This window comes from Carex rostrata, chromosome 25 (genome assembly GCF_964058835.1).
Source record: "Carex rostrata chromosome 25, lpCarRost1.2, whole genome shotgun sequence".
Taxonomy (NCBI): domain Eukaryota; kingdom Viridiplantae; phylum Streptophyta; class Magnoliopsida; order Poales; family Cyperaceae; genus Carex; species Carex rostrata.
Window position 1 is genome coordinate 2071376 of NC_135942.1, and position 20899 is coordinate 2092274.

General features: G+C 35.5%; 1 protein-coding gene across 1 annotated transcript; it reads left to right on the forward strand.

Moving 5' to 3' along the window:
• Positions 1–4334: 4334 nt before the first annotated feature.
• On the forward strand, positions 4335–14928 carry LBA1 (RNA helicase). The gene is made up of 30 exons (XM_078292222.1): positions 4335–4843; positions 5456–5612; positions 5904–6155; positions 6627–6797; positions 6894–6944; positions 7046–7138; positions 7234–7329; positions 7460–7510; positions 7608–7726; positions 7806–7914; positions 8001–8123; positions 8220–8291; positions 8388–8459; positions 8548–8614; positions 8764–8906; positions 8987–9058; positions 9203–9331; positions 9414–9569; positions 11389–11502; positions 11592–11690; positions 11781–11858; positions 11987–12121; positions 12236–12310; positions 12407–12524; positions 12768–13150; positions 13271–13333; positions 13421–13492; positions 13609–13740; positions 13834–13938; positions 14022–14928. Exons 1-30 carry the CDS (start codon positions 4491–4493, stop codon positions 14100–14102), a joined length of 3741 nt encoding a protein of 1246 aa, XP_078148348.1. The 5' UTR covers positions 4335–4490; the 3' UTR covers positions 14103–14928.
• The last annotated feature ends 5971 nt before the right edge of the window (positions 14929–20899 follow it).

A 20899-nucleotide genomic window follows, 5' to 3' on the forward strand; every position in this document is an offset into this window, starting at 1 on the left:
AAATATTTAGTCATTTTACTGATTTCAATTGTCAACAGTATTTAGGAACAATATTTCTACAGTTAATGAACAGTGATTGAACAGTATTTAGGAACAGTAATTCTACAGTGTTTGAACAGTACATATGAACAGTATTTAAACGGTGATTGAACAGTACATATGAACAGTGATTGAACAGTGTTCAGGAACAATATTTCTACAGTTAATGAACAGTATTTACGAATAGTAATTCTACAGTGTTTGAACAGTACATATGAACAGTATTTAAACAGTGATTAAACAGTACATGAACAGTGAACAAACAGTAGGTGGGAATAGTACATGAACAGTGCGTGAACAGTAAATACGTATACGTACATGTATATGACCAGTGCATGAAAAGAAAATACATATACATAAATAGTAAATACGTGAACAGTGCATACCTGATTTACCAGCTTATTCCTTCTCTTCTTCTCCTCTCTTTCTCCTTCTCTTTCTCCTTCTCTATCTCTGAAGTCTCTCTGATCCATTTTATAACCAAAAATTGTGCCAAAAAAAATAAAATAAATAAGAGACCCGGAGCGCGGATATTATCCGCGGGGGGAAATTAATATTACGGAGCGCGGATAATATCCGCGGGGTGGGTATTTTTAAAATTTTAGAGATAACGTGGTTATTTTTAATAATTTTATTTAATATTTGGGTATTTTAAAAAAATCGGCGAAACCAGCCACGGCAGCTTAAGCAGAATCATGTTTTTTTTTTATTGACGAGCAGGTTCATGTAATGCAGAGGACGCGCATTCTTTCTAGAAATGATATCTTCTGCGGAGCTTTTAATTTGGTTTGTTTATTTCGGATTGGACGGACCGGATTAAAAGTTCCGCAAATTTTGAGAATTTTTTTTTAAATTCGAGCAAGATCTGATCTGGTCCGTCCGATTTAAAACGAACATACCAGATTAAAAGTTCTGCACAGAAAAACTCCGCAGAGAATACGCTTAGACGAGAAATCACGAAATCTATCCTAGTAGACTATATAGTTACGAACTGTCACGTAGCAGGAGATAGTTAGGTGTCAAAATAAAAAATTGTATTTGCGTCGATAAAAATAAGAATTCAGAGTAGAACTAGTTCTTAAGCTTGTTAGATTATTTTGGTGAATTGTACTTCAAAAATTACGAGATCGACTTTAAAATGACCAATATATATTAAATTTAAATATTTTTTTAATTAATTTAGTATGAAGTCAAGCGATTAACAAATAAGAAAATTGAACGTATTACGGTATTAAATACTAACTTAAAAACTTTTTATTTTTTTTATCGCTTGATTTTTATAAATTTGACTTGTAAATACATTATTTATAAAGTAAATATATTTCAACAGTTTTAATTTGTCTTTTAATATCATAATGATGTATTTTAGAATTAAGTTATGAGCTTGAGAACACCTAATTCTACTCAAAATATAGAATAGTTAAGCTCATCTAATCTTCATTGTTATAGATAACGAATTCTAAATACATTTCATCAAACACAAAATTAATACTTTATTAATTTGGAAAAATCAAATTATTGTTCGGATAAGTTTAGATTAGGATGCATAAGTTCAGAGAATCCTACAGATTTTCTTGGTTAAAAAAATCAACTGACTTACACTCTATTAATATTTTGAATAATTATAACAAACCCCCCACTCCCATTCTCCCATTTTCCCCGCACTCTCTCTCTTCCTTAACTGCCATATACCCCCCTACTAATTTCCCTAAAAGTTTCCTTTTACCCCCCCACTAATTTCCCTAAAAGTTTCATTTTATCCCCCCGCTAATTATAAGAACCCCCCACTCCCATCCCCGCATTAATTATGCATTCCTCTAATAACAATTCCCGCGTTAATTATTGCTTTAAAAACAATCTGCGCATTAATTATACTGTTATCTAATAACAATCACTGTTAATAAATGCTTATCTGTTAATTGATGTTCAAAAAAGTATTTATCATTATTTCTGAGAAGTATTTACCCTTGTAACATAGAGTTTTTATCCATGTAACATAGAGTATTTATCATTGATGTTTTACTGTAAGTTGCAATTATGTCTGATAAGTATTTATCTATGCAATACAAAGTATTTATCCATGTAACATAAAATATTTATTATTATGCATTAGAGTATTTATCATTGATGTTTTACTAAAAGTTGCAAGTATGTCTGAGAAATATTTATCCATGTAACATAAAGTATTTATCCATATAATGTCAAGTATTTACTCATGTAACATAAAGTATTTATCATTATGTCTCAGAGTATTTATCATTGGGTGAGAGGATTGTTTATTTAATGGTCTCCAGTTGTGCGGGGACGATTAAAAAAAAAAAAGAAATTTTGTGCAGGAACAATTAATGGATTGATTTATTCTTTCATAAATAGAGATCATTGCATAGGGTTTAATACTTGATAAATTCAAGTTAAATACTTTGATGCTTCAAGGTAAATACTAACAGTTTTTTAAACGTTCATTAATGATTGAGCGGTCCCCCCATGTTTAATGGTCCCCAGTTGTGCGGGGACGATTCAAAAAAAAAGGAAATTTTGTGCGGGGACAATTAATGGATTGATTTATTTTTTCATAAATAGAGATCATTGCATAGGGTTTAATACCTGACAAATTCAAGGTAAATACTTTAATGCTTCAAGTTAAATACCCGCAGTTTTTTAAACGCTCATTAATGATTAGGCGGTCCCCCCATGTTTTTTTTGGCAGTATCTGCGGGGATAAATCCGGGGATAAACCTGTCGGGATTGTTATCACTGTCCTAATATTTTATACTGTAATTATTGATCGGCATGAATGAAAAAAATTAATATAGTATTGTGTTTGTGGATTGCAATGAAACATATTATAAAATAATAATAAAAAATCACACAAAATAATATATATTTATAAAAAAATACCAATAAAGAAAATAATCACTCAACAATATTCATTAATGGTATTAAAATAGATAAGAGTAGAACCATTAATATAGTATTGTGTTTGTGGATTGCAATGAAACATATTATAAAATAATAATAAAAAATCACACAAAATAATATATATTTATAAAAAAAAATATCAATAAAGAAAATAATCATTCAACAATATTCATTAATGGGATTAAAATAGATAAGAGTAGAACCAGGACGTTTTCAAACTCGTCAAATTCTTTAGAGGGTGTTTGATTTGTGCTATAAATCATTCAATAGAATATTAAAATTTCAGACAATGTAATAGCCATACAATCCAGTAATTACAAAAAATTAACACATCAGCATAAGCAATCCATAAGCAATCGCCGTTGGAGATGTAAAAACAGCTAGTTCTACTCTGAATTCTTATTTTTATCGATGCAAATACAATTTTTGATTTTGACACGTAACTATCTCATACTATGCGACAGTTTGTAACTACTTTTATAGTCTAGTAGGATAGGTTTCGTTATTTCTCGTCTAGAAAGGCATGCCAATGAAAAATCGGCAATTTATTCGATCAACCGTAGGATGTAAAATGAATGGTTGATTTTCTGTTCTGGAAAAAGAAAAATTCCCCTCCTTAAAATATAATAATCCCTTTTTAGTTTGAGACGGGTCCACTGTTCAATGCATAATTTTTTATTAATAGAAAATAAATAAATAAAATATCGAAAAATGGATGACTTTTGAGTTTTATCTATATACATATAGATTGGGACGAATTTTTCCGTCCAACGGAAGGGTTCAATTATTCCGTCCGGCTTTCTTTAATTTATCCGACTAGATTAGTTGCTGATTTCGCTTAGCAGAAAAAAAAAATTTGGACGGGATAGATTATCCTGTCTAATACTGTAACATTTTTAATTTTTTTTTTCATTATCTAAGATGAAACTAGAAATAAAAAAAAAAAAAACAAACAAAAAGCTACAGGACCAGATGGGATAATCTATAATCTGAACGGAATAAACCATCCCGATTTGTTTATATATTGATAAATCTCAAAACCATCTTTTTTTTCGATATTTTATTTATTTGTTTTCTATTAATAAAAAATTCGGCTATTCGGTTAGACTCTCCTGATTCTTGCGTCGGTGACAAGATCCGGTCCAATGAACCGAATCAATTTCTTCTCTCGTCTGTCAAAAAGGGTACCTTCGTAAGACCCCATTGACTTCCCATAAGGTAACTGAATATTTCTTTTTATATCTGGATCGTCCGATCAGAATCCGATCTAAAAAATATTCGTGCGGATTGGCCCGGATTCTGATCGGACGGTTTGGATCTAAACATTAATATTCGGTTACCTCAGAGGATTAGCACATTCTAAATAACGCTCTTTCGTGATTTCTTATTCCTTCGCATCTCCGTCTCTCTCCCAAACTAAACCCTAACCTCGTTCTCTTCTCCTTTCTTCCTCTCCTCTAACCAAACCCTAACCTCGTTCTCTTCTCCTTTCTTCCTCTCCTCTAACCAAACCCTAACATCTGAAAAGCATCATGTCGGATTCCCAAACCGGCGACCTATATGATACAGCATCTCAGCCCGATACTAACGCTGCAGGTGGGTCCCACTCCGCTTATACCTTCTTGGAGTTCAATACCCAGAACGAATCGGAGTCCGAATCAGCTTACGACCCGTTTAGCTACTCCCGTGGCGCAGCATGGCCTCCTCCACCTTCCCCACCCGAGCCAGAACCGGACCGGGAGCCAGCTGAAGCGGCTCTGTCTCCGCCCGCCACGTCATCTTCCAAGGTTCGTAACGGGAACGGAGGTGGAGTAGCTGTTGTTAGTCAGGCGGATTCGATCGCTGCTGGAATCGGGAATCTAAATTTCGAAGAAACTGAAGACGGGTAATATTGAATTTCCATATTTTGACTTATTTTGTTGGGATTGCGAATTTAGATGGCCCTTGGAATTCTTGGAAAAATTATGAATTTCCACACTGGCAAAAATTAGGAAGAAATTGAAGAAGGATAATATTGAAAGGTTGCTATTTTGGTGGACTTGTTGAAGCCACAGCATATTGCAAATTAGGTCTTTTGGTTTTTTTTTGGGTGATTTGGAGGCAGAGCATACTTGTATTCAGGGCTATTAATTAATTTTCTTTCTCCAGGGGGCTTATTTGTTGCTGATAAAAGCAAATAGTGGACACCTTTTTAGAATAACAATTTAATCAGTTCCCATGACTGGGACACTTCTTTAATTTCTTCACTTGTGTTCTGGTGTTGGAATGAATTTGAAATCAGCTCTGGTCAATTTTAAACTAGTTAATTTTTATTCTGATAAGGAACTGGAGTCCAAATTTACTTATAACCTATCCAGCATAAACTTAATACCTGAGATTGAGGCTTCAGATTTTCAGTTATTGTGGAGGGATTTCCTGCCTACTTGTGAACAATAGCTTAAAAAATAATAATGGATTTAAAAAGTAACAAATGTTATTTTTTATTTTGTTCTAACAGATATGAGGATGAAAAAGGACGTTTTGTGGAGCATGCATGTAGATATTGTGGAATCCATAATCCTGCTTGTGTGGTGCGCTGCAATATCCCCAGTTGTCGTAAGTGGTTTTGCAACTCCCGCGGCAACACTTCTGGTTCTCACATTGTCAATCACCTGGTACCTCTAATCACTCTCTTTTTTATTAGTATTCTCTGCCAGATTTTTTCCGTTCTTTTTGTTTAATTGAGTTCAATGTGGTCACCACACCTCAAGCATTGATTCAGTTTTCTTATATTCAGCATAATTTTACTCATTTGGACCAACAAAATTGGAAACCAACAAACAACTGAAGTTAGTTTGGCACTTAAATAGGTTGGCTAAGGTCATAATCTAGCATATAGCATGAATTGCAGCACCTAACCCTGATTTCTAACCGGCTGTATATACATCTACACGTGAAATGCATAGGTTCGGGCAAAACACAAGGAAGTGTGCCTCCACAAGGATAGCCCGCTGGGAGAAACAATTCTAGAGTGCTACAATTGCGGGTGCAGAAATGTGTTTCTGCTCGGTTTTATTTCAGCTAAAACTGATAACGTGGTAGTGTTACTGTGTAGAGAGCCATGCCTAAGTGTGAATGCATTAAAGGACATGAATTGGGACCTCAGCCAATGGTGCCCTCTCATTGATGATCGATGCTTTCTCCCTTGGCTTGTCAAGGTTATTGTCCTTCTCTTTTGCACATATTCTCAACATCAGTTGGAAAGCATAATGAATTCGGCAGTGGGATAAGATAGTTGTTTCTTATAATTATGTTGCAATATAGGTGGTCAGAGCTTGAGCTGGAGAAATAAGATGTAGAAAAATAGTAATGAATACAATGCACATAATTTCAATTTAGTGAGAAAACCATCTTGATTTCTTTGATATAAGGTCTAAAATGATTAAAAAGTATGTTTGAATTATTCAAGCAAGGGCTGATTGGTCTTCTTTATTTGTCATGGCAACTAGTTAGTGTGTGCTTATTTTAAGTTATGCGTGGCCTTTCTGAATGTCACAAATTGTTGCTTAATTTTTCCTAATGCTGGCAATTAGTTGGTCTCTTTCTGCTTGTAAAAATAAGCACTTAAAGCTCGAAAATGATAAATCTCTCTTTTTATTTATAATTTGGATGGGTTCATGATTAATCAGGTGCCATCTGAACAAGAACAACTGAGAGCAAGACAGATAAGCGCACAGCAGATAAATAAAGTAGAAGAGCTATGGAAAACTAATCCTGATGCGTCTCTCGAGGATCTAGAGAAACCGGGTGTTGATGATGAACCCATGTCTGTTGCTATAAAATATGAAGATGCTTATCAGGTTCCTCTTATTTCCTCAAATTAACTCGGTCGTTTTTTCGCTTGAAATTTGTACAAAGATTTGTAACTTTTATTATATTGTGATTTTCTTTTGCAGTATCAAAATGTGTTTGCACCACTAATAAAGCTTGAAGCTGACTATGACAAGGTTCATTACTTCTTTTAATATGATTCTGAAAATTTCCTCTCACATTTGCTGATGTATTATATTGTTTCTTCATCATCTGATACAAAATGATAAAATTGCAGATGATGAAAGAATCGCAAAGCAAGGACAACTTAACAGTTAGATGGGATGTTGGTCTCAACAAGAAACGCATTGCATACTTTGTTTTTCCCAAGGTATCCCCCTTTTTAGCATCAAATACTAAATTTAAATCAAGTTCAATGGATATATACTAATGCATAGTTATTATAAAATATTGTTACGATTTTAGGAGGACAATGAATTGAGGCTTGTGGCAGGAGATGAACTGAGACTCAGATATCCTGGGGATAGTACTCATCCTGCTTGGCAATCTGTGGGCCATGTGGTACATTTGTGATTCACACGCTTCTTGTTTAATATGATAACTTTTTATGAGATTAGAAATAGTTGTTGATAATTATGTAAGAGTATTATTGTCTCTACTCTGATCAAATAATATTTTTCTCTCTACTCAGATTAAGCTTACTGCTCAGGAGGAAGTTGCGCTTGAACTACGTGCCAGCCAGGTAGAGTACATTACAATTGTTTTGTTTACTTTTTTCCTATATAATTTTAGTTTGGTAATCTATTTTTTGACATCATTGCTATTAATAAAAATAATAGGGAGTTCCAGTGGACTTGAGCCATGGTTTTAGTGTGGACTTTGTATGGAAGAGTACCAGCTTTGATCGCATGCAAAGTGCCATGAAAACATTTGCTGTTGATGAAACTAGTGTTAGTGGGTGAGTTTTTGACAAATGCAATTTTTTTTTCATACATGCACATTGAGTACTTCAATTTATTAATGTGATGAATATGTAGGTACATTTACCATCACCTACTGGGACATGAAGTAGAACATCAAGTTGTGCGCAACCCTCTCCCTCGTCGTTTTGGTGCTCCTGGCCTCCCTGAATTAAATGCTTCTCAGGTAAGTACACCTGCTGTTACCAGACATACCTCTCAATATATATTTGTTTTCCAGCAAAAGTAATATAGGTTGTGTTTCTGCTGTAGGTATTGGCAGTAAAGAGTGTGCTTCAGAAGCCAGTGAGCCTGATACAGGGGCCACCTGGTACGGGTAAAACTGTCACATCTGCTGCTATTGTATATCACATGGCTAAACAAGGCCAAGGCCAGGTATAAGATAAAATTAATCTTTTAGTGTGCCTGGTCTATTCCATTATTTTGGTTCCTTTTTTGAAATTTTGAAGTGTATATTTGGTGAATGATTAGGTTTTGGTGTGTGCTCCAAGCAATGTGGCTGTTGACCAATTGGCCGAGAAGATGAGCGCTACTGGTTTGAAGGTAGAATAATATTGTTGAAGTATATTTTTTGTATCATTAAATCTTCTCTTTGTACTACTATTTTGCAGCTTTAACTTTGGTTTTCATGAAAAAAAGGTTGTTAGGCTATGTGCGAAATCAAGAGAGGCCATCTCCTCCCCAGTTGAGCATCTCACACTTCACTATCAGGTATCACTTGCTGCATAAAAGTTATAAGGTTGTACTAAGAATTTTCTTCTACACTTCACTTGACATAATAAGTGACATACTACTACAGGTGCGTCATCTTGACAACACAGATAAGAGCGAATTGCATAAACTACAACTACTCAAGGATGAGCAAGGTTTCTTCCCTCTCTAATCTAATATTTATCGTTATTATCATCATTATTGTTATTGTTGTTATTATTAGTATTCTGTATCTAATATTTATTGTAAGGAGTGTAGCGTGTGGTTCCCTTGGTAACTCTTTTATCATAATTTTGTTACATAGGTGAATTGTCAAGCGGCGATGAGAAGAAGTACAAGGCCTTAAAACGGGCCACAGAAAGAGAGATTTTACAAAGTGCTGATGTCCTCTGTTGCACTTGTGTTGGAGCAGGAGACCCTCGTCTTTCTAACTTCCGTTTTCGCCAGGTAACTCGTTATTCTTTAGTTGTTTTAGACTAATATTGGTATACTAAACATACATTAATTTTGTATATTTATTGTTTAAGGTTCTTATTGATGAGTCTACACAGTCAACAGAGCCAGAGTGCCTTATTCCCCTTGTCCTTGGTGTCAAGCAGGTACTAAATGATGATTTTAAAAACTTTATATGCCATATAAACTAGTAAGACAATTTCAATTAATAACAAAAAACTGATAGAGCAAAATATTAATTTTTTTTCTTATAAATTTCATTGGTCTCCCTTTTACTTTTGTTTGCTTAGGTTGTACTTGTAGGGGATCACTGTCAGCTAGGTCCAGTGATAATGTGTAAAAAAGCAGCTCGTGCAGGTCTGGCTCAGTCACTCTTTGAACGGCTTGTGCTCCTTGGCGTCAAACCCTTTAGGCTCCAGGTATTTGTTAATATAATCTATCTTGAAAAAAAATTATAGGCTGTACTACGTGGTAGTCACCAAGTTGAATGTTGAATTTCAGGTACAATATAGGATGCATCCATCATTGTCAGAGTTCCCCTCAAATTGTTTCTATGAAGGTACCTTACAAAATGGAGTGACCATCAATGAGAGGCAGATGACTGGCATTGACTTCCCTTGGCCTGTTCCTAATCACCCGATGTTTTTTTATGTCCAGGTATCTCTCTCTGTCTCTCTCTCTCTCACACACACTTGCATATTTGGCAGTGGCTGCCAAGCTGAATTTAATTAAATGTACAAATAATACATCAATGGTGTGCGTTAGAAATACATTGAACTACAAGGCTATCTAATATCTAATATCCAATATCCAACATTCTGAAAATAACACCCAACATTCAAACAAAACAAGCAGTACTTCCTCCAATAACTGCCCTTCATGCACTATCATTTCTGTCAGCATGTCTGGCGGTATGTTTGCCAGTAAATACTGTCCGGTTACGCTGCTTCCAAAATTGTAAACCGGTGCACAGGAAGATGTCCACTGGTTCTTCACTCTCTGCTCTTGCGATCTTATCAGTTCCCTTGAGTGGTGCGAAAATACCGATTTAGACGTTACCATGACCCCATATCCCTTCACTTGATAGTCACTATCAAGCTTTTAAAAAAAAATGCCCCCATATCCCAGCACTGAAGATATGTCGGTTCAGATTTGTACTGCATAGGGGCATAGGAAGAGTAGAAGCAGCTCAAATGCCACCAAATAGTCATTGCACAGTAGGCAGTCCACAACACACTTTAGTCCACGTTTCATCATGTGACCTCATCTGGTAGAATTTTCTAACGTTACATTAGGTGGACAAAAATTTAGACAGTTGGGAAGTGCCTTGTGTTTCCACTGTTAAGTGCTCACGTCTTATTTTGCTCCTACCATCAACGCACTGTATGCAAATTTTTCTGTCTTTTCCTATTTCAAAGGGTTGCAACACGATGTTATTTGAAAGTAACGTCAGCTGCTTTCTGTGCCACTGGATTAGGTAGTCTTTAGGCTGGGGAGCCGAACATTCAGGATTTGTGTTGTGTCCCTAAGTGATTATTGTGGACCGTGCGCTTAGGGTCCCTTTCAAAAAAATAATAATAAAAATGGGCCGGTCAGTGGTACTTCCCAGGAGTCCTACCTGAACAATATCAATATCCCATCTGCAACTGTTTGTGTGCAGCTCCCATGGAACACTGGCTTAATTTGATTTAGTTGCCTCCAGAAAAAAGACTCGTACTGAATTTGGTCCAATGACCATAGGACTCAATCCGGTGCAATGGAGTCGCCATGGTTGTCCAGAGGCCGTTGGGTTCATGCAAGCATGCCACCACCATCATTGTAACAGGGAAATGTTCTGCACCTCCAAATTTGTACTCCCATTCCTTCTCTTTTCTTCCCATTTCTCTGGGAACTGGGATAAACAGTCCCAGTTAATCATTGAGATAACCCAACCATCTCCTTTCTGAATAGAAATTGTCTTTGAATCTTGTCAATCCTGTTTATTACCCATTTCAGTAGTGGGAAGTATGTTGTGAAATATATTGGGATTGAAGATAATACAATGTTGACTAGTTGCAACGTTCCAGCTTGTGAGAATAACTTCCTTCATCACTCTAGTTTCATTTTTCAATTTTTCTATCATCGTAGGAAAGATATTTGTTAGGTTTTAGTGATCATTAGTGGGATTAGGTAAGTTACTGGTAAGTTTGTTTGCTCACATCCCCAATATTGCCTTAGCGGTTTGGATGTTTATAATGATCAAGGTTAAGAGGCACAAAGCAGCTTTTGGCAAAGTTGATGGATAACCCTGATATCGTTGTGAACAATCTTAGCACCAATTTCAGTGAGATGAGCGAGATAGTATCTGCAGCCATAATGCCCGATGATTTTTTATTTTTATTTTTGATATACCGGCAGTATCTGCCAAGTATAATTCTCTCTCTCTCTAACATTTGGCTGATGGTTCTGGTTTGACTTTGTTGATGGTTTCATCTAGATGGGGCAAGAGGAGATAAGTGCCAGTGGTACATCATATTTGAATAGAACCGAGGCATCAAATGTTGAGAAACTTGTGACAACTTTCTTGCGTAGTGGTGTTGTGCCAAGTCAGGTATGTTATATATTACAGTAATTGATATATTGTTTTAAATTGTCATGTGTCTTCAAGATAATAACTATTCTTTTGTATAAATCATGAAGATTGGGGTAATAACACCGTATGAAGGGCAAAGGGCATATATTGTAAATTACATGTCAAGAAACGGTGCTCTCCGACAACAGCTTTATAAGGAAATTGAGGTTTGTTAGCCCCCCTTCTTTATAAACTTTCTGGAAGTAGGTTCCTAGCAAAATTAGTCCCTATAGATGAACAAACTATTGCCTTTGTAGGTTGCCAGTGTTGACTCCTTTCAGGGAAGGGAAAAAGATTACATAATTTTGTCTTGTGTCCGGAGCAATGAACACCAGGTATTGATCCTTTGTTCTTTATTCGAAACACACTTTGCATTTTTGTTAGATATCTTTCCTTCACTCTTTGGTCGCACAATTATTGCATCCCTGTTACCCAGACATTTATTGAACATCTTATTTTTTAGGGCATTGGGTTTCTTAATGATCCCAGGAGGTTAAATGTGGCACTAACACGTGCACGGTATGGTATTGTCATTCTTGGAAACCCTAAAGTGCTCAGCAAACAGCCTCTCTGGAATAGCTTGTTGACCCATTACAAGGTAACCTATCTTCTTTGCCCTGTTAATCTTCTAATGTATCATTATGTCATATTAATATATTTTTGGGGTTCCATAATAGCTGATCGTTGATTTATCATAAAAATGTTAATGTAGGAACACGAATGCCTGGTGGAAGGTCCTCTGAACAATTTAAAACAGAGTATGGTGCAATTTCAGAAGCCCAAAAAGGTACTCCTTTTACCTACTTTTACATCACATAAATGCAGTTTATTTGATGTGGTGACTATAATACTTGAGTGATGACATGTTTTTCTTTTTATTTAGATGTACAATGAGCGTAGACTTTACATTGGTGGTGGACCTGGTGTTATGCCGGCAGCTAACTACGGTCCTATTGGCTCTGCTAACCCTACTCCTGATAGAAGAGGTGGCCGTGGAAAAGGTAACTTCTTGTTTAAATATTTTTTTGTTGTTCGTTACTCGTGTATAAGATATGCCATATTGTAGCAGCATTACTACTACTAGGTTTTTCTTTTAGTTTTATCTTTGTTTTAATTCTGTTTTGTTGTACGGGGCTTCCGGTAACAGTGCAATTAGTTATGTACAGGTATTGGTACAAGCTGGCCTGTGTTGTGATGGTTTATGATATTGCTATGAGCTCATTTATTTCTCTGTCAAAATGCAGGTCACTCTTTTGGGCCACAATTTGGAGCACCAAATGGTAAGGCATTTGCAGGATCATATCCTATGGGCCCTCCACCTCCAGCTCGTGTCCCCTTTCCTGCTTTCGCCACTGGACCCCACTCCCAACCTTATGCTATTCCCACACGTGGCGGTGGACCTGGACCAATTGGCGTCCCCCAGGTGCCCCAACATGGCAATAGAGGCTTCACTGGGGCAGGTCGTGGTGGTGCCAGCAACGGTGGCACCATTGGAGGCCATTTGCCACCACATCAACAGAACTCACAGCAGGGTGGCTTAGCGGGTATAGGTTCTCCCTTTGGATTTGGCGATCAGAATAGTCAACCCTCGGGGGCTCCTTTGTCTCAGACTGCAATGATGACTCAGGTATGTAAATTGGCTTAGTGGGTCATTAATTATTTCGATAGTTGATGCCATGAATTATTTTGTTTAGGAACTGTGTAGAACATCCTTTGTAAACTATACTTTGTTATTTGGTGTTCTCAGGCACCAATGCAAGGTCTAAGCCAGACATTCCGTGAAGGTTTTTCTATGGGTGGCATGTCTCAGGTACTTTATTCATCTGGTAGTGATACACAATTTTCTTTGTACTTATTTTAATCTTTAACTTAAATTAATCTTATGTTTTTTTAACAGGATTTCTTTGGAGAAGACTTCAAGAGCCAAGGGTCTCATGTCCCATACAATATGGCTGATTTCTCTACTCAGGTTCAATTTTTTTTAGTAGAAATTAGCTTAAATTTCAAAGCCCCCACTTTTCTTTTGTTAATATTTTTTAAAATTATTTGTTTGTTGATATTATATCATTTTTTTCGAAACAACAGCAATCTCAAGGTGGCTATGGCATGGAATATGCCACACAGGCAGCTCAGCCCGGGTTCCCTGGCAATTACATGAACCAAAATTCGCACCCAGGTTACCCTCACATGGGTCCCAGTAATGATATTGCCTCTCAGGTATGAAATTTGATTTCCAAGATACTGCTTAGGTATTTTACTTTTTACACGGGCTGTAATGATTTACACTAGCTATTATACTTATTAATGTAGGAGCACACGGGTCCTGGGTCACATGGGATGTTTACGCAAGCTGGTTACAATGACCCATCACAGGAGGATTCTTCTCAGCTCCATTTCCCTCCTCTCCAGTCTCAGGTATAACAGCGGGTTTTACTTTAATTACATTCAAGACCAAATTTTATATGCTATTTATGCCTATATTATCTTGTCATTTGCAGGGGTTGATGAGCCCTCTGTACTCACAACCTTACGCTCAGTATAATACTCAGCCTCCATCTCACCAAACTCCACCCCAGTGAGATTTGGGGCTCACTTTTTTATCCCTAAAACGGTTTCGGCTGCAATAAGTTTACTTGCAGTAAAAAGGGGTTATTCCCTTAAATCCTCTAAGCTGATTTGGTTGTGCCTTGAAGGAGATCTCAATAACCATCAATTTGTTTGATGTGCAAATCTTGGAAGAGAAATGACCGTTTATGGTATTGAAGAAAAAGAGTGCTCACAACCAAAGGCCATGAGGTGTAAGGGGTATAACCCCAATTATCCCGTGAAATTTGTGGTATGTCAAGAGGGGAGAGCATGGTGTGGTTGGAAAGGGAAGGATTAAGTTGGGCGGTGCTATATTTCTGTTAGGTTTTGTTGTTCCCAGGGCAGTGTTCATTTTTTTATGATTTATTGACCATTTTACATTTACCAAGATAAGATATCTAAGCACGAAGGGTAGAATGAGAAATAGCTGTGAAGTTTGAATTACCTGCAAATAACAAAATCTACTTTGTTAATAGCTCTGTCCAATTTAGAAAAGAAGGGTCATGGCAATACTCACCGATTGGTATAGTTTAAAGTAACTGGTATTGGTGTGGATTTGTTGGTTCTTTGTTTTGTGAGGTGGTGCAGAATTAAAAATAGAGATTCAAGATGGTTCTGTATAGAAGTTATTTTGTTTGGTGGCGGCCTGCCTTTTTCTGATCCCCTGCATGTCCCGATTGACTAGTTTATGTTAGAACAATTTTTTCTTTGACTTGTACGATTGTCTTGTTGTTGTTATATTTTGCATATATCAGAGCAGATTCATGTAGTGTCTATGATGCTGGTTATAATTGCTTGCTGTTATTGCCTTGTACCTTTTTTCTTCCTTTTTCTTTCCATTTTTGAACTTCTTTGTATTGTCGTCTGAGAATTTAAGCAATGTTATTTCTGGTCATATATGATCAAATGCTTAGTTTGTGGGCTACATGCCTACGTCCCCTTCGGTGGGTAATTAGCGACTAGTTTTACTTGGGGTTTTGTGGAATTACATTGAATGCATACATTGATGCGGTCATTAGGGATTTCTAAACATACAAACTGCATTTCGAGGGCTGAAGAAACGGAGAGTTTTTTTGTTCCTACCAGATAACACCGTGAAAATGTTAATGAAAATTATGCTCCTCGTTACTAGTTAGATGCAAATGAGAAATAATACAGCGGAGGCAACAAGCTGGGTTAGTTCTAGTAGTTTGTCGGACATGTACCGTGTATAGTTATTTTCAAGTGTTTGGAAATTTACCATGTCCGTACTTACGAACCATCAATAACTTGTTCACCATGAATACTTCAAAAATTAGAGAACATCTGATAAGAATATTCACGGTACATGTTATCGAACCATCAATAACTTGTTCACCATGTTATTAATAAATCATGGGTACATGTTTCATTAATAGCATTGGGGAAAACCGGACCTGATCTGCATAACATACACGAGTGTATTGAATATTTCTCAGGAACAAGAATATTCAGTTTCTTTCATTTTCAGTTTTCAAATTTAAATATGTAAAAAAAATGAAATAATTTCACATGATTTGATTTGGTTCACATATATTTTACTATCTAGAGTGAAATCCGCTGCCTAAATTTAATATAACTAGACTCAAATTGAATATGTTAATATCAACTGCATTAAATTGAACAAATTCCTTCTACCCTTTCCGATGTAGAGTCCTTAGCCCTCTTCACACAAATATAAGGTTTGGAACACTTCTTATTAGCAATCATTATTTCCGTTATTTCTATTTGATTGATTGAGTTCATTATTTCCATTATTCTACAGGTGGTCATCAGAGGCATACATTTTTTTAATTTGTTTTCGCAAAAGGCCGCAAGCTTGTGACTTCCAAGCTGCTCTTCATGACCACATGAAGTATGTTTTTATTTAATTTGTGTTATCATTATTAAAACATTTATAAAGGATTTTTGTTGTTATATCAATTGAGGTCTTCACTGACATTTTGTTCAATTTATTTGATTGGCACTGCTACTATTACTAAGCCTATGCATTATATGGGTTTTCTAAAATCAAATTTTATTTTTTTCGGGTCCAATTTTGCTCATCAAATTAGAAACATTAGAAACAATGCCTTCCCAAGGCACTATTTGTTTTTGCCAACCCTAATTTATCTAATAGAACCGATATTGATTCTTTATCTGAAATTGATTGTTTGTATTTATTTTATTGTAGTCTTTGATGTTGAATGAAGATTTCCAACACATTCTCCGTCTTCTCGACACCACCGTCGATGGAAAGCAGAAGATCATGTTTGCCTTGACCAGCATCAAGATCGTGTGCAAGAAGGCTGATATTGACATGAACAAGAGGTATTTGTAGTTCATTGTATCATTTATTATAGTTATTTTTCTCTGGACTTTGTTTTTGGTTTTCTGTTAGGAAGTTAAGAGGATTTGGGCCTGGGCTGATCTGGATTAGTTTAATTTGCTGGTGTGGCTTATAGTTAATTAACGATCTCATTCTTTCATAGATCAGATTATAATCTGATTAGGCACTTAATGAGTTGAAATTGGAATCTTATTTTCTGAATTTGGTCTTATAGTTGTTCCCAACTGTTATGGTTAAGAACTTAAGATTGATTTTAATTTCCTTTTCCTAAAATTGATATAATTGGTTCCTAATAGAGTTTTTTTTTTTTTTTTTGACAAAAGTGGGAGAACCCACCAGTTTTATTACGAAACAATAATAGTTCGGTTACAAAACCCGGCAAGAAGATGCCTCAAACATGTAATAACAACAACTAGTCAACATTCTAACATAAAAGCAGTAAAAGGAAAATGCCACAGTTTTTACAACACATTATTGCTAACGATACGACTACCATCTAGTACATCATTAGTAGGAAGACTATAGTCAGATGTTATTAGATAAGTATATTGCTTGTTAAATACATGTATGTCCGGCAATTGTTTTAGTGCACTTTTAGATGATTATTTGAACTAATAGAAATCTGTTAACATTATGTGCTATTTAGGTGGTCCAGTAACCATTAGAAAGCTTTCACAAAAAATTATTAAAACTGGATAAAGAATATTTCCTACAACTTTTTTGTTGCAATTATGCCTGAGGTACCTTGTTTTAAGGAATAATTTCCATCTCAACTAAACATAAATATCTACATATTATTCATTGTTGGCACTTCTACTGTCTCAATATACCTGACCCTACTCTTTTTCATTGTTGGCACTTCTGAGCTACAGCCTACAAAGATAGTGGAAATCAACATAATTGTATTTCAAACTTACATTAGATGGGTTGAAGGAGAAGATCAAGCAACATAACAATGAGTTGGAGGAGTTAGAAACCATTTATGACAAGTATATGAAGAGACAGGAGGTACTGTTAAATTGCGTTTGTTTTATTTACTTTTGTTTTGATAGTTTAGGATCTAGAGAAAGATATGAGCAAGTGCAAGGAACATTGCAAGGTATATGAGAAGAAGGAAGTGGAGCATCTTAAAAAAAATAATAATAAATAAAAGAAAAAAAGCTCGAGGATAAAATTGAAAAATTATGCCTTTTTGTTTTTATTCCTTCTGAAATTTTAAATAAAAGAGGTGAGGTGCTTACTGGTCTGTTGTAAAATAGCTCATTAGAGGTAGGAGCAACTTTGTGATTCTTTAACTGTCAGTTGTTATTTGCAGTAACTTAAATCATTGGGTTTGTTTCACAAAACTATAATTGAGCAGCATTTGACTCTATATTTGCAGTAACCAAAACATGCGGCCATCATCTACCCGTAAATGCTTCTCATATGCATTCCCTGTACCAGACGAAAATATCCCTTCAAAGCTAATACTACTGTGAGCGCCAGCACCAATACAAGTGTCAGCACTGGTACTGTTATTGACACTAACACCCCTAGCTGTTGTTCCTTCAACGCTCACTACTCACCGTCGCGCTCTGATCAAGATGAAAACTCTACGCTCTGAGTTCCAATGATACCACACTCTCGGCTCTAATCGGCTTCGATCTCTCCCCTCTCGCTCTACAACCATATCCGCTTCTTCGACCATCGTCACGCTTTGACGACGACCGGATCTACTCACCGTTGCACTCCAATCAAGATGAGACTCAACACTCCGAGCTCCGACGATACCGTACTCTCGGCTCCGGTCCCTTCTCTCTCATTCTCCTCTTTGCTTGAGGAGATAGTATACCGAGAGAGAAGGGGGAGTATTGTGTTGGGAATGAGACCTACAAGGAGTGGAAACGACAAAGTCGGATGGAGGGGTGGGGTGAAATAGGGTGTGGCAGCTTGAATGAGGTGGCTGACCTAAATCTGCCAAAGAGAAAAAGGAGCAAGTAGAACCGGGCAGCAAAAATAATCCAACTTCCCCTCTTCCTCCTCCTCCAATTCAAAAAAATTATAGCTGCAAAGAAAAGAACCAGTGTTTTTTGCTGCTATTGTGTTTTTGAATGCAGGAGGAGGAGGAGGAGGAGGAGGAGGAGGAGTTAAGTTATTATTTATATTTTTTTTTTCATTCATGATATTCATAGTTTGAGTTGCTAGTTTTTGCAGGAGGAGGAGAAGTGAGTTGTGGTTGTGTTGTTGAGTTGTGTTTGAGGTCTCTTTATGTAGAAGTGAATGGCACAGGAGTTGTGGTCTCTTCATTATTATGTATGTCGTTTCCGAAAATATCCCTGGCACCAGTTTAGTCACAGTTCAGTCATAGTTGATAAATTATGAATTATCCAATAATATACTTTTATTAATGATGTAATATGTTGTTCTCTTTGTTTTTTTTTTTCAGTTTTGGCCGTTGCTTAATTATACTTCAAAAGCAGGTACAAAATTTTAAACAACGTGTTTTACAATTTCAAATTAATACTATTTAACTGTTTTAAATTCATGTTAAAGTTACAATACATCAATGTTGAAAAGTAATGTTTCACTAATTAAATTGCATCTATTGTATAACCATTTCAAAAAATAATACCCTATTTCTAATCAGGCATAAAACAACAATATAAAAAAAAAACCCTGGAAAACTTACTTGTGAAAAGTATGTATGTTGTTTCCTTTTCATGCCACATTATTCAGAAACAAAATTAATTCTGTTCTCTGTCAAAAAAATTTAACTTCTTTTTACTGAACCCACCAGTAGGAATTTGTTGCTCGGAGACTTTTCAGTAAAAGAAGATAGATTTATTAGCTTGGAGACACTTCTCACAAAAGGAACATCCATATTCGTCAAGGAACAGATGCAAATTGTCAGCAGCCTTGGATGAAGCTGTGAAGAACTCAATAAGTTGCAAGTACTCATAAAATTAATGTTAATAGTTAATGGATAAATGTTTCAAAATCAAAGTTTCCTTTGGCAATCTTAGATAATTATCATTTGTTGAAAAAATTAACCTCGTTGGTATCCCTGTATTGTATTGTATTGTATTGTATCATTGGTTTTTGATTGACCATTTTAGCAGTTGAAGTGTTAAACTATGAAGGCATTTGGTGTTTGTGAACAAATTCATCATGGTATAATTAATGATAAAAAAGAAAAAAATATGCTATGTTAATTTTTTTTTGCTATTGCATTAAAAAAAGACAGATGCTCATGGAAGCGATTATGACATCTTTAAAGATTGTCAAAATTGAAAGCACACAAGAAAGAAAACAAGAAGATAGTAAACCCCTCAATCACCAAGTATTAAATTAATTTTTAGAAAAACAAAATTTTTGGATTATGAATCTCTCTCTCTCTATCTCTAACAGAGATGATGGTGATGAAAAGAAGAGTCGACGTGCACTTGTCATTTGAAATGCCCAGTATTCCTCAACCTACAATCAACCGAGAGTGGTACCAGTATATACCAGCTACAGTAAATGCTGAAGTACACTTAAAACCCAAGTCATAATCATCATGATGAAAAGAGAAACCTACTACAAATTCCCACTTGATCCCAGCAAAAATAAATAAAATCAAGAGAATATTGTATAAGAAAATAACAACACTGATGTGCTAGTTTTGTTGCTCTAATGCACAATTATTATTATAACTCTCTCTTCTACTATACAATGATATCTTCCATCTCCACTGCTGCTCTGCCCCTTGCGTCTACCATCTTAAAAGTAACTAAAATAGGTTTCCATATATTTATATATGCTTTGCTTGTATACCACTTATTGCAATTGCATACGGAAAAAAAAGCTGTCATTTTTAATGTTTGAAATCTAATCTTTAAAAATTTGCTCTCTTAAGTATATATGGCTATAGCAAGAATCAACCTAGCTGTAATCTAAATTAAGGCTAAAGATATATAGGTTAAAAGGCACGCATCATATATAAAACAAATTTATAAAAAAATCATAGTTATTTGAATAATTTAACATAATCCATATTTAAATTTTATAATAGTTTTGAACTCGACAAATCAGTATTGAAATTTTTTCCAGCTAAATTTAGCATCTATCTTTTCTTTCTTTTTTTCTTACTTCTCTATAACAATTAACAAGTCATGCTCATAGTACCTTAATTCTTGTATACATCCTGCTATAATATAATTATAAAAATAAAATAGATGCACACATGAATCTTCGTAGTCTTTTAAGTTTTAACCTATGATAATGACAAGATTAATTTATTATAAACGAGTGATGCTTTAAGGGGCATTTATGTAATTTACTTCAAAAATTAAATCGGAAATGTTTTTGGTTGGTGCATAATTGATAATGATAAAACTATTTTACATATGGAGTCAGGTGAGGATAATACCCGGCACATATATATTGGTCTATACTTTAGATTAATATTTTTGTTTTCAAATTTCA